The sequence below is a fragment of the Dasypus novemcinctus genome, chromosome 5, assembly GCF_030445035.2.
Source record: "Dasypus novemcinctus isolate mDasNov1 chromosome 5, mDasNov1.1.hap2, whole genome shotgun sequence".
In the NCBI taxonomy this organism is placed as follows: domain Eukaryota; kingdom Metazoa; phylum Chordata; class Mammalia; order Cingulata; family Dasypodidae; genus Dasypus; species Dasypus novemcinctus.
Window position 1 is genome coordinate 164,838,041 of NC_080677.1, and position 13,450 is coordinate 164,851,490.

The 13,450-nt window shown below is 47.4% G+C and overlaps 1 protein-coding gene across 3 annotated transcripts in view; it reads right to left on the reverse strand.

The window, feature by feature from the left end:
* MALRD1 (MAM and LDL receptor class A domain containing 1) overlaps positions 1 to 13,450 on the reverse strand; it is a 688,615-nt gene that overhangs the window by 293,045 nt on the left and 382,120 nt on the right. For all 3 annotated transcript variants that reach the window (XM_058297890.1, XM_058297888.1, XM_058297889.1), the window contains exons 28-29: positions 6,122 to 6,364; positions 4,684 to 4,841 (exon numbers count right to left, since the gene is read on the reverse strand). In XM_058297890.1, coding sequence (XP_058153873.1) covers positions 4,684 to 4,841; positions 6,122 to 6,364 — 401 coding nt within the window. The remainder of the gene's footprint in view (positions 1 to 4,683; positions 4,842 to 6,121; positions 6,365 to 13,450) is intronic.

Below are 13,450 nucleotides of genomic sequence, written 5' to 3' on the forward strand. Positions count from 1 at the left end.
AGGCAATAGCTCTTTGTTCTGGCAAGGATGGCCCTAAATCTACTCCTTTATTCCAGAAGTAGTTTAAGAATTATGCGTCTTCATTCTCAGGTCTACTATTAATTTTGTGCTTATCATAATGGCAATTCCATGCAATGCATAAGAGCTCAGTAAAATAGACTCTCCATCTAATTAGACTCAGTGGAGACTGCCCATCTCCCATGAATTTCAGATCTGGGCATACTGGAATTCAATCTCTGCTAATCCTGACTAGCTATGTAGACACATGATGGTCTTTCAGACTCTTTTACAGCTTTAATAAAATGAGGCTAACACTCTTTAACTCAGAGGAATTACATAAAATAATAGAGGTGGGTGCTCAGCCTAGAGTTAACAGTGCCCCTTAGTACATATCATTGTGGTAGTGGCCTGCTAGCAGTACAGCCCGGGTGACCTGCACTGCCAGTGACTGCCTGTTCATGCCTGTGTGCCTTTATGTTTGACTGCCACTCATGTGACACTGAGCCACTGTCCTTCTCAAAGGTCCCACGCCCTGCGGTGGGCTGTGTGAGGCACAGTATACACCACCTTCAGCTCCTTCTCTGAAGAGCTGGGACAGACACAGGAAGAGTAAAAGTCCATGGCTTTGTTCTCAAGATTTTACAGTCTGTTGACTGGTATAGACCATGCACAGATTAACAGCCAATGAGCAGAAATAACTTCTGGACCCCTAAGGGAGACTCTGAGAAGGTATAATCATGGTAGGTAGAAGTGGTTCAGGAAAATTTACAAAAGCAAAGAATCTTCCAGATTGCACTGGATTCAGCATAGAGGGAAGGAAGGAGGCATTCCTAAGATTGGAGTGGAGAGATGGTGATGCAGGTCGAATTCATGATACATTTGGCAAAATTTAATAGCTGAAGAACAAAGAAAAACTATAAATAAATGGCAGACTCTGCCCCTATTGCACTTACCATCTGGTTAGGATGCTTTCAAACTAATGAGTAGGGACAAGTCCAGCAGGCTCCGCACAGAGAAGCCTAAAAGGCACTTTGTAATGATGATCAAAACTATGAACCCTATTAATTACCAAAATGAAATGGTTGTCCTAGAATTCATGAATATAAAATGAATATTCATTATAAAAGAATTCTCTTCTTGACAATCCATGGGACTAACTTAGAGTACAGTGACGGATGCAGGCTATGTGAAATTTTACCCATAATTTGTAGTGGTGTATGGTCTAAAATTTAACCATATTGTAAACCATAATGTAACCATGGTTGTTAGCTATGTTTCAATATTTGTACATAGTTGTAGCAAATGTAACATCCTCATATAAAAAGATCATTGCTGCAAATGGAAGAGGAGGGGAAGGATGTTGGGTATGTGGGAGGCCCCTGTATTCTATATGTGACTTTACTGCGACCTAAAACTTTTTTGAAGATATAATGAAAAAAAAAAGAGGTAAGACACTGAGGAAGAAATGGAAGATATTGCCTTGCCACTGTACATACAGGACAATATCTACTACAGTGACAAAAGGCAAAAATGTCAAAAAAAATTACGATATTTTTCATTTTTTTAATACTCCAAATTATTTTTTATTTTATTTTATTTTTTCTAAATTATTATGTATTTTATTTCTAATCTTTGAACCTATCATTACTATTTCATTTTCCTATTAATTGAATCCGGCAATATATTAGGCTTCATTTTTTAAGAAGTTTTGGATCACAGAAGGATTCAACTATGATAGGGGAGGAGCACTGATGTGGGGTGTCATTGATGGAGGATGCATGGGTGGGAGGGAGTTCTCCAAGGCATGCATATAGGATATATAGGTATGTTCAAATGTTCATTCGGTATTGACATAATGGGTAGAATTTCACATGACAACTGCAGGAGTGCTGAGTCCCATGCTGGAAAGTTCTGTCACATTCTCCAATGGAACAGTAACAACCTCCCCCAAGAGCAAGGGCAAAGACCAGTGAAGAAGGATGCTCCATTAATGGGACCTTGATATTGATGATTATGCTTATGAGATTGTGTGCTTAAAATTTCAACTTGGCCTAGAGCTGCAGGGTGCCTAGGAATTACCTCCTGAGAGCATGTTGCTCAAATGTGGCCACTCTCTAAGCCAAACTCAGCATCTAAAGGCACTACCTTCCCCACCAGAATGGGACATGACTCCCAGGAATGAAACTCCCTGGTGCCAAGGGATTACAACTAAGCACTGGCTGGTGATACAACTAGAAAAAGACCTTGAATAAAAGGGGGAAGTGGTAAAGACAAATGAATTTATAAGGCTAAGAGACTTCAAAATGAGTCAGGAGGTCATCAGAGGGGTTGCGCTTATGCACATCTCAACAGGAACTCAGAGACAGCCAAAATAGATACAAACCCAGTAGTAGTTCTCCTGAGGGCTATGAAGACACCAGATCCTGTGGGCATGGCAGATGGCTATGGAGTTCAGTGCCTTGCCAGTGAGCCCTACTTTGCAATTTGTGCTCTTGAGCGTGATGGAGTTGGACTCAGATGTGACTTCTTTATACATGCCTCTTCTGTCCCTTTTTTTGATCCTGTAGTTGGTACAGGGGTTGGTGTATACCTAGGAGACTTGAATCTCTGAACTGTCCATGTACCAGCTGGGCCCTGAGCCTCAGCAGAGTTCCATCACCTGCTCTCCAATTCGTTAGACTTACCCAGGCCAGTTAACAAGGAAGTGACCATGGTCAACCACCACACCAAGGAGCTGAGAGAATTAACAACTGCAAGCAGGAGAATCCCATCCATCAGCCATGTGGAATCCAAGCCCCCTCTCAATTTAGAGGTGGAGTGCACATTGCCATCCCAGGATCCTCAGGATGGAGGAATAAAATATGGATTAGAGTGGACTTACTGGTTTTCTACTCTAGAACTATTGTGACTCTAGCAATGGAAGAATTTATATCATGGATGTGGAGACAGTGGCCATGGGAGTTGCTGAAGGCAGGGAGAGGGAAAACGAGGTATGATATGGGGCATTTTTGGGACTTGGAGTTGTCCTCAATGATACTGTAGGACAGATGCAGGACATTATATATCCTGCCATAACCCACTGAATGGACTAGGAGAAAATATAAACTACAATGTAAACAATAATTCAAGCTGTGTAGCAGTGTTCCAAAATGTATTCATCAAATGCAATGAATGTACCACACTAATGAAAGAAGTTGTTGATGTGGGAGGAGTGGGGGGTATGGGGAGTGGGGTCTATGGGAACCTCTTATATTTTTTAACGTAACATTTTGTGTGATCCATATATCTTTAAAAAAAAGAAAAAAATGATAGAAAATAAAATAACAAAATAAGTGAACCCTATTAATCACCAAATGAAATGGTTGTCCTAAACCTGATGAATATAAAATGAATATTCATTATAAAATCTCTTCTTGACAATCCATGTGACTAACTCAGAGTAGGTATAAACTTTGAAAAATATAAGCTTTTTAGGCATAGGAAGAAAAGCCTTTAGAGATGCTTCTAAATGACCGCAGGCAGCCCTGCATGAACTGTAGCAGTTCTGCATGGCTTTACTCTGTACTAAGACTAATTTTACATTTTATAGCAATATGGAGTCAATCATGAGAATATAGGGGAAGCTGAAATCTAAGTAAGAGGGAAAGCATCCATCAGAGCAAAGCCCACCTCTTGGTACCCAGTCGCTACCCGGCCGCAGGCTATATAAACACACACTGCTACTTAAAGAGTAACAAGCAAACAACTCCTGCTAGAAGTTTAAGCAAGTTTCCACACTTCAGTAAAGGAGTAAATCAACAAGTATTTCCTGCTTATATTTTATCAGGCAGACTTGACCGCATCATTACAGAAGAGTCGAGAGTCATAAAGTCCGCTCACATCTCAGATTAAACATGAGCTGTCAGCCATCCGCTGCTCGGACCCCTGAGCTCTTCGCTCTTCGATATTCTGGTCAGGCATTTCCCCCCATGCTAGGCACATTGCCACAGCTGTGGGTGAGAACACAGCAGCCGGTCCAGCGTGTTTGTAAAGCCAGCTTCCCTGGAATTCCAGCTACAGCCCTGAAGTGAGCACGCACACATGCTCACACGGTCCCTTCCATCTGATGCTCTTTGAACCTGCTAAAGCATAAAGGTGGATGATGCAAGTCTCATCGATTTTAATATTCACTCTGCTCCCTGAACAGTGTCACTTTGTCATACTAAATTAAAGCCCTGACAGAAACACCCACTTAGTCCCCAGCGAATGCGCACGCAGCTCAGTCACAGGGAACGAGGGGTTCGGCGATGGCTCTTGTCACTCCCGCAGCGGCCAGTCCTTGGCACAGCACCTCAAGGGCTCTTGTCAGCTCCCCTGAGGATGGCTCCTTCAGGAGCTCAACGGGCAGTCCCTCTTCTTTCTGGTGTACAAATAATCTGGGTTCTTTTAATGAGAAGGGTCGGGAAGGAAACTCCTCAACAGGAAGAGGAGAGTAGCATGTTCTAGATTAGTTGTCACCGTCACCGGAGTCTCTTGGACAGGGCACGGCATGGAATGCACAGCGGTGCCCTGCCCAGCTTACCAAGGCCAGAGCATTTCAACCACAAAAGCTGCCCCTCTAATGAAAGGAAGGCCCCCTGGCCCACTCGGCGGAGCCGTCGTGAACCCCCCGGCCGCCGGCTGCCTGCGCACCGACGGGCTTACCTTGACGAGAAGGCTAATGGAGCCCGTGGCCTTGGAGGAGAAGAAGTACCAGAAGCTCAGGGTGCAGGAGGCGCTGGATTCCCGCCACACGGCGCTCTTCAGGTGGGCCTCCTGCCCTCGAAGGCCCATCGGGGTCGCCTCCAAATACAGGAAGTGCCCTGCGAGCAAGGACCGGATTCAGAGGGGACAGACAGAAGAGGGGTTCAGCTTTTCCATCTTCGCTAGGGTTTTAATTACTTTTCATAGGATCGTCGCTGCCAAAGCCATTTCCATTTGAAACAGAAAGCAAATCTAATAGCCTTGCCTCTAGCTCATTGACAGAACAATTTCCCACTGTGCTTTTCGCAAAATGCCTCACAGTATGCAGATTAATTGATCTGACAGGACATTTATGCCATCAAATCAACAAGATAGTGAGATCATTTAATCGACTCCCCAAACTATCCAGTTATTGCAAAACAACGCAAAAACTACCTCGGAGATTTAAATAGAGGAATATGGCATGCTTTCAAACTCAGCCATGTGTTGAGTTTGTAAATAAAACAGCCCAGACTTCTAATGTACCCCGTGAGAGGGGGGGTCTTGGATTTCACACTCGTGTGTCCTCACGAGCGGGCGCTGCTCGGTGAAGACCTTCCCTTCCCTGGCGTGGCCGCCAGGGTTCTCATCTCAGCATGTGGAATTTCGATACTGAGGCGTCGTGTTCCCACCTGCAGCGTCCTGGGTGCAGGGTCCCTCTCGCTCCGCTCACTGACAGGAGCCCGGGCCGTGCTCCCAGCTGCCCCCGGCAGGGCCCACCCAGCGCGGCCCGCACGCCGACCTCAGGGTTGCGGTTGCCCAGCCCTGCGCGGCCCGCAAACTGCTTTCCCTTCACACACATCCCCCCCACATCCCTGGGGGGACACGGGGCAAGTTTCACTACGTCCACCTGAGAGATTTGAGAACCTGAAGAGTTAAGTGGCTCACGATGGAACTAAGTGGCCAAATCCAGGGCTCCTGCTGGCAGGTGTGTGTCCCTCCAGACGGGGCCTGGTGGCAGTCCTTGTGCAGCCATCGGGGGGGCAATTAATATTGGAGGTGGATTCCCCACCAAGCGGCTCACACCCCGTTTCAGCCCAAGCCTGTGGGAATTACCCCTGTGCCCCCGGGATCCGGGGAGATGCTAAGGTCAAGCTGCCCGCGGGGGGCCTGGGTCCACCAGGACTGGCCGGACAGGCCCAAGGACTTGGACTCGCTGGGGGAAGACCCTAGAAGAGGCTGAGGCCCGCGGGGCTCGGGTGTGCGGGAAGGCGCGAGCCCACCGACCCCGCCACCGTGGACTGGACCCGCGGGGTCCCCGCCCCGCACCCGCGTCCCCCCACCCGCGCGGGCTGCGCCTGAGCTGCGGGCACGGGGGCGCGCGCTGCACGGCCCCGCCGCGGGCCGGCTGGTCACCCACCGTCCTCGGTCCCCAGCGTGTGGTCCTCGGGGGGCCGCAGGCTCCGCGGGGCGCCGGCGCCCAGGGCCCAGTCGAAGCTCTCGGCCGCCGAGTTGCGCCAGCCGCACCAGCCGCGCTCGAAGGAGCAGGTGCCCCGGCACGCGCTCCGGGCCGCGCCGCCGCCGCAGTCGTGGCCGTCACAGCTCTGCCCCGGCCAAGGACACCCGCCGCTCGGACACTGCCGGCGGCCCCGCGGGCAGGGACCTGAGCAACAAAACAGAAAACAAACGCGCGTAAGTGGGCGACCCTAGGAAGGCAGCCTGAGGCCAGGGGCAGGGGAGGGGAGGGACTTGAAGGTGGCAAGGGAAACGGGGTACGGCGGATCGGGGCCCCTGGCCAGGGCTCTCTCCTCTTCCCCAGTCCCCTCCAGCGCTGTCCTCTGGACCACGCCCGCGGATCACTCAGGAATGGAAAAAAAGGTCACGTTATTGATCGAGGAAAGCACCCGAGTCTCCTCAAATGCAGCATTTCTCGTAAACTGTGTTGAAGGGAACAAATGAGGCCTGGGAGCCCAGAGGCCTCCCATTTTTCATCCTGAAACAAAATCTTTAGGTCCTGAGAGCTTCTGTACTGGAGGAGAGCGTTCCATCCGCGCCCCGGCGCCCCGTGTGTGCTGTGCACCGAGCACACGACAGCCACAGCAGCAGTCGTAGCCACGGCCGCCTTTCCCGAGGATTTCCCCCGGAGGCGCCCAGATTTGTTCAGAAGGCCTAAGAAAGAGCAGCGCTTTTGGTAGCAAAGCCCTGTGTGGCCTCGCGTGCTGATGGTGACTAGTTTATGTGAGCTGCGTCAAGTCCACACTTAATGAGCTTCAGTTTCCAAAAGGCAAAACCTGAGAGAAGTTAAGGGAATTGAAAAGAATGGTACATATACCCACCAGTGCCCAGAGCAGCCGCTGGCCGTCAGGAACGTTCCTCAAATGAATGAGTGAAACCAAGTGCCTCGGAATGACGAGGCAGCCTAAATCTCCAACATCATCACAGCTCAGAGGCACGTGGGAGCATGTCTCCGGGGAAAACTTGCTCAGAGATCCTACTTGGGACGTCGAGTCCGTGTTTCCTCCCTGGCGCTACGGGATCAGACACCTTTCTTTGCAACGTTCCCCCTTCCTGGTGGAGGACCTGGTAGCACCCCGCCCTGCCTCCCAGCAGAGGCCACCGGCCTGCTAGTGGAGGTGGGCCCAGAGGCAGGTGTGAGGCCGGGGGCTCCTGCTGGCCCAGACCCCCAGACGCCCCACCTCCCGGCCCCTTCCCACCTTTCAGACCATGGACGTCCAGGAGGGGAGGTGTGCGGGCAGGCGACAGCGCCAGGTGGAAAGCGCTGGGAGAGACGGGGGTCTGGAGGCTCCCAGCCTGTCGCGCCCCGTGAGGCTGGACGCACCAGAGGCACCCCATGCGCCTTGCGTCCCAGAACCGCGGTGCACGGCTGCCCCTTGCCCGCAGGAAGTCCAGCCAGACTCAGACGGCCCCTTGGTCACGTGGGACGGGGACAGACCAGGCCCTGCACAGCCCCGTTCTCTGCCTCTTGAGGGACCAGCCAAACGCTGGTGACGCTCCTCTCCCTCCCCAGCGCAGCCGCCCTCACAGCCCCTCGAGGAGGGGCTGTCTCACGGCAAGACGCCTTCTGGATACGGCGCCCTCACGCCACCCTTCATCCCACCTCCCCAGGAGGCTTAACTCCGCTCTAGGAAAGGAGGACCCTTCAGGCCTAACTCTGGAGATGCTTGCGGACCTTGCAACCACAGTGACCTCCCACTGCAGCAGCCCCCTCCAGGCAGCGGCCCCTCCCTCCAGGCAACGGGCCCTCCCTCTATGCAACAGCCCCTCCTCTACTACAATAGCTCCTCCCTCCCTGCATGCAGCGGCCCCTCCCTCCATGCAATAGCCCCTCCCTTCAGGCAGCGGCCCCTCCCTCCAGGCAGCGGCCCCTCCCTCCAGGCAACGGGCCCTCCCTCTATGCAACAGCCCCTCCTCTACTACAATAGCTCCTCCCTCCCTGCATGCAGCGGCCCCTCCCTCCATGCAATAGCCCCTCCCTCCAGGCAACGGCCCCTCCCCCAGGCAGTAACCTCCTCCCTCGATTGCACTAGTCCCCCCCATGCAGTAGTCCCCTGCCTGTATTGCAGTTGCCCCTCCCTCCATGCAATAGCCCCTCCCTCCCTGCAATAGCCCCTCCCTCCCTCCATGCAGCGGCCCCTCCCTCCATGCAATAGCCCCTCCCTCCAGGCAACGGCCCCTCCCCCATGCAGTAACCTCCTCCCTCGATTGCACTAGTCCCCCCCATGCAGTAGCCCCCTGCCTGTATTGCAGTTGCCCCTCCCTCTACTGTAATAACCCATTTCCCCTTTGTAACATTTTCCAGTGCCGTCCCTTCTACCCAGTGCCAGTGTGTTCTCCATTTTGCGTTCTAAGCTGTTGTAGCCCGTTTGTCCCAGCAGCCTAGTTTACCGTCTTTCCCCTTGCAAACCCTCAGCCTGTACGTTCTGAGGCTGACCACCTTCAGGTCTGGGTGATTGCTTGGATTCCCCTTTCATGCCGTGTGGGATTAAACTGCTTTTATCTGGGTCCCTCACTGAGTTTAGTTTTAGTAGATGGGGGAAAAGAGAAAAGACGTTTAATGTTTCAGTGACAAAACTTGGCTCAGAATCTTCACACTCGAGTGTTTTTGAGCTGGACTGGGAGCACACTCATGGGCCCCCTCACTTCCAGGTGAGAAAACGGAGGCGTACAGGTGGTCACGGCATGCTGGCTTTAGCAGAGTGCAGTGGGAACCAGATGTGGTCTTCAGAATTATTATTAATCCATCGGCTTACAAAGAAGAGCAGCTGTCAGCCCTCACCAAGGCACAGCGAAGGCGCTGCCTACCGGTGCATTGTCACGGGCCGGCTGAGAACCTAAAACAGTACCAGGTCATTTAATTTTATGTAAGTTGGCACTTGAATTGATCCTGCCAATTCCAGTCAGTTTGGGGAATAAAAACAAAACTGGTTCTTAAGATGCTTTTCTGCAAATGATTGAATCAAGCTAAAATCTAATTATTTTAAAGCAAACAAGAAAATAATTTTGGCATGTTTCTATAGGGCAGAACATTAGGGATCCCGATGTATTACACAGTCAATGTAGCTAATATTTTGGAATAATAATTAAGTTTTTACATTTTTTAAATAAAAATTTGCATGAATGGAAAACACAGTAATTCAAGTATTTTCACAAGAACAATTTTTAACAGAAAGTCCTCTTCATTAACAGTGAAAATCTCCCTGCTATAATGAATTCCACCCATACAACATGCAAAAATGACCATTTTTTGAGAAACATCCAGCGAAATTATCAACTACCGTCATTTACCTACCTCTAAGTCATTTTCCATGCCTGTAGTTTTGCCCGAAGAAATTGGCCAAGACTAGGGCATATATTATGTGATTCTGATATTAAAGCTCTCATGAAACTGTGCAGCTTTGCTATCTATAAAAATGCAATGTTTAAATTAAGCAGTGACCATTCTGGTGAGCAGTCTTTTATAAAAGAGAAAAATACATAAAGGTTGAGGACTCCCAAGTGTGCATCTTAGGGACAGAAACATAACAGACCTAAATGCAAGCTCTGCAGCTTCCCCTCCAAACCTGCCCCCGGACAGTCCTCGTCGGCTTACAGCAGCTGTGTGCTTCCATCTCTCAGGGAGGAAGTCGGTGAGGAGCTCCAGGTAGGAGTGTCTGCCTCCTTAACTCCACTTGGCTGCTTCCAGCTTTTGCGCCCTCTCCTCTCTCTTCCCTTGGGCTCCACATCTGGGCAAGATGAGGAGGAAGCACCTGGGCCAGGAGGCTCAAACCACACGAGCCCCGCCTGCCTGCAGACGGCCTCACCTTCACCTGGACTTGAAGCCCCTCTCCTTTCCTCTCAAGCTATTCCAGACTGTTCGGGGCCACTCTGCCCTCCCAGAAAGCTTCATTACGTGAGCAAACCTTTTCCTACGTCCTTGGTGCATGGGACCATCAGTCTCAGAGGTGGGGTGGGGCCCTTCCAGTGCCTGGGGAGGGCTCTGGCGCCCCAGGAGCTGCAGCCAGCACATGCTGACTTCTTAGCGCACAGCGCCCATGTAATCTTTCGTGAATTCTGTCATCCGTCAACCCTACCATCCAGTACGTCTCATCACCCTTGCTGACCCGGTCCAGGCCACTGTCATCCTGATGATTTCCCTGCAGTACACTCCTACCTGATCTCCAAATCCTACACTTGCCCCTCCCCTCCATGGTCCATTAATCAAGAAAGCAACCACATTGATCTTTCAGTGCAAGTTGAATTGTGTCACTCTTCTGTCCTAACCCCTACAGCATCGAAATACTATTTCCCATTACGAGGATCCAGCACTTCCTTGGAAAAGGGCCTGTTTTGGGCTGAGGAACAGAGAGTTCAAGGTGAACCTGGGAATTTCTGTGTGTGTGCCGGAAAATAAGGAAGTGCTCGAAAATGATGGAGTTATGATGCTTTTTAAATTATTATCAAGAGCCACCTTTAAGAGGAAGCCACTGCCAATCCGAGATCACCTGAGCATGAGAGTAAGGACTGAGAGCAGTTCTGCTCTCAGCCGCCAGGGGGCAGCGCATGAGATGATCCTTCTGCCACTAATGAGTAGAAAACTGGACAAAATATATGAAAGAGCTGTTTCCAGACACCGAGTAACAGAATACATAGAGGAAAGAATAAGTAGATGATCCTATTTTTACTCTGGAGTTTTGCTTGGAGGCACTTTTTAGACTGCAGCTCAGAAAGGTTAAGCCAAGCAGAAAATGGGAATTTCACTTAGCTGAGAAGACAGAAGATAGCTAGAATCGGTAAGGCAGATTGTGGAGGAAAGGAAGCTATGTGGAGAAAGAGCTCCAGAAATATGTTTACGTCTTTGGCATCGTAAGAGCATCCCAAAGCACGAAATGCTTAGGGACAAATTGACCCATATTGTCAGGCAGTCATGGAAAATGATAAGACATTGATAAGAAAAAGTAGAGACCTTTAAAAAATGAAGATGTATACTAGGTTAGTGGATCATAAGTTCACTATTGTTAAGAACTTAATTTTCCCCAAATTTATCTATAATTTCGATATATGCTAAATAAAAATTGGGTGAGAATTTTGCCAAAATTGAAAAAAAAATTTAAAATATGCATGTAAATCAAAGCATGTAGATTAATTATAAAATTGGCAGGCTTTACTACCTGATTTCAAGATATACTATAAAGCTACAGTAATTAAGATAGTATGACATTGACACATGAATAGATAAATTTATGAGGGTATCAGAATAAATTGTTCAGAGATAGACTCACAAGAATAAGATGAATTTATTTTTAATAAGGTGCCAATATAATAATTCAATGAAGAAAGGAAAGTCTTTTCAGGACATGATGCTGGAACAATGAACTATTCAGGTTAGGAGGAAAAATACATTGAACCTTACCTCACACCACATACTATCCACAACAATTAACTTCAATGGATTGGAAACCTAAACATAAAATAGCTAAAACTATGAAACCTCTTGAAGAAATTTTTATGACCTTGAGTTAGACAACAAATACTAACTTTGCCATGAAAAGGAAAAGCATTAAAAAAAAGGATAAACTAAAATTCATCAAAATTAAAAATGACTGCTGATCAAGAGATACAATTAAGAAAATGAAAAGGCAAGACACAAACAGAATATATCCACAAAACATTTTGACTAGGTCACAGGCTGATAACATACAAAGAATTCTTACAACTCAGTACTAAGAAACTAACAACTTATTTTTTTTTAAATGAAGACAAAATTTAAATGCACACTTCACAACACACAACTGATGTGTCAGAGAAAAATGCACAACATAGTTAGTTACTGGAAATGTAGATTAAAGTACAACAAAATACCCCAACACACCCATTATCATGGCTAAAATGGGAAACACTGATGATAGTAAGGGTTGAAAAAGAGGTAGAGCATCTAGAAGGCTCATCCTTTGGTGTCCTTTTTTCAGTTAAAAATAGATTACCACAGAAACCAGCAATTCCAGTATTAGCTATTTAACCAAGAGAAAAGAAATCATATGTCCAGATAAGGACATGAACAAAAATGTACTTTGCATCTTTATTTATAAGAAGCCCCAAATTGGAAGCAATCCAAATCTTTATCCAGAGGTGAGTAAATAAACAAATTGTGAGTACCACTCAGCATAAAAGTGAAGGGTGCTTCATATACCAACAGCATGCTGGAGCTCTAAAACTTTATGCTAAATGGAAAAAAACACACCCCAAATAGTTCATCCTTCATGATTCCATTTATATAGCGCCTTAAGGAAGGTGAATCTAATAGATGTTCGTGGAAGCAGGGCAGTGAAGCCCAGTGCCGCGGATGGGCATGGAGGCACTGGGAAGGGGAACGAGGGAATTCTTGGGGTGATGGGAATTGTCTTCCTCAAGATGGTGGTGATAAGATACAGGCACAGACGTTTGTCCAAACTCAATAAATAAATGAATGAATTAATTAAAATAATTAAAATAAAACAAAATAAGAACATTTTATTGCATGTTAATAAAGTTGATACAAATATCAACTCTTTCAATTAAGTCAAAAATAATGTATAATTTACAGCATAACTAAAATAATGTATTATAACCCTTAAAGAGATAAGGTAAGAGAGATCTCTTCATGTCATATAATAAATAACAGTGTTAGAAAATCACCATTTTCTATCACCATAACAGACTCAAGTAAAAAAAATCATGGAGCAAGCAAATGTTTGATGAGGAAAAAGAAAGTGAGCACATAGTTTCAAAATATCTCTTTACAAATTACTCATATTTAAATTACCCAGGGAAACATGTATAGTGGGACTTTATAGTGGAAGAAAAACAAGTAGACACCACCTCAAACAGCAACAACGTTTTTAATCAGGAGAAGTTTTGAAAACATCACATCAGGCAGGCGGTATTCGTTGAAAATGCATAAACTGAATCACATCATGAGAAAAACTGGTAAACACAAAGTGAGTGATAGGCTCCAAGATGAGGGTGCTCTACTCTTGGAAGCTGTCAACGCCAAAAAAGGCAAAGGAGGCTGAGGGACCATTGCACATTAAATAAGCCTTAAGAAACAAAAACTAAACGTGTGTGGTTCTTGACTGGATCCTGAGAAAGGAGAAAAAAAACATTCCTGAAGGGCATTATTAGGACAGGTGGTAAAGTCTGAATGAGGCATGGAAATTAGGTAATGATTTTATATCCGTGTCAATTCCCTGACGTTGAGGATTAAGTGTGTAAT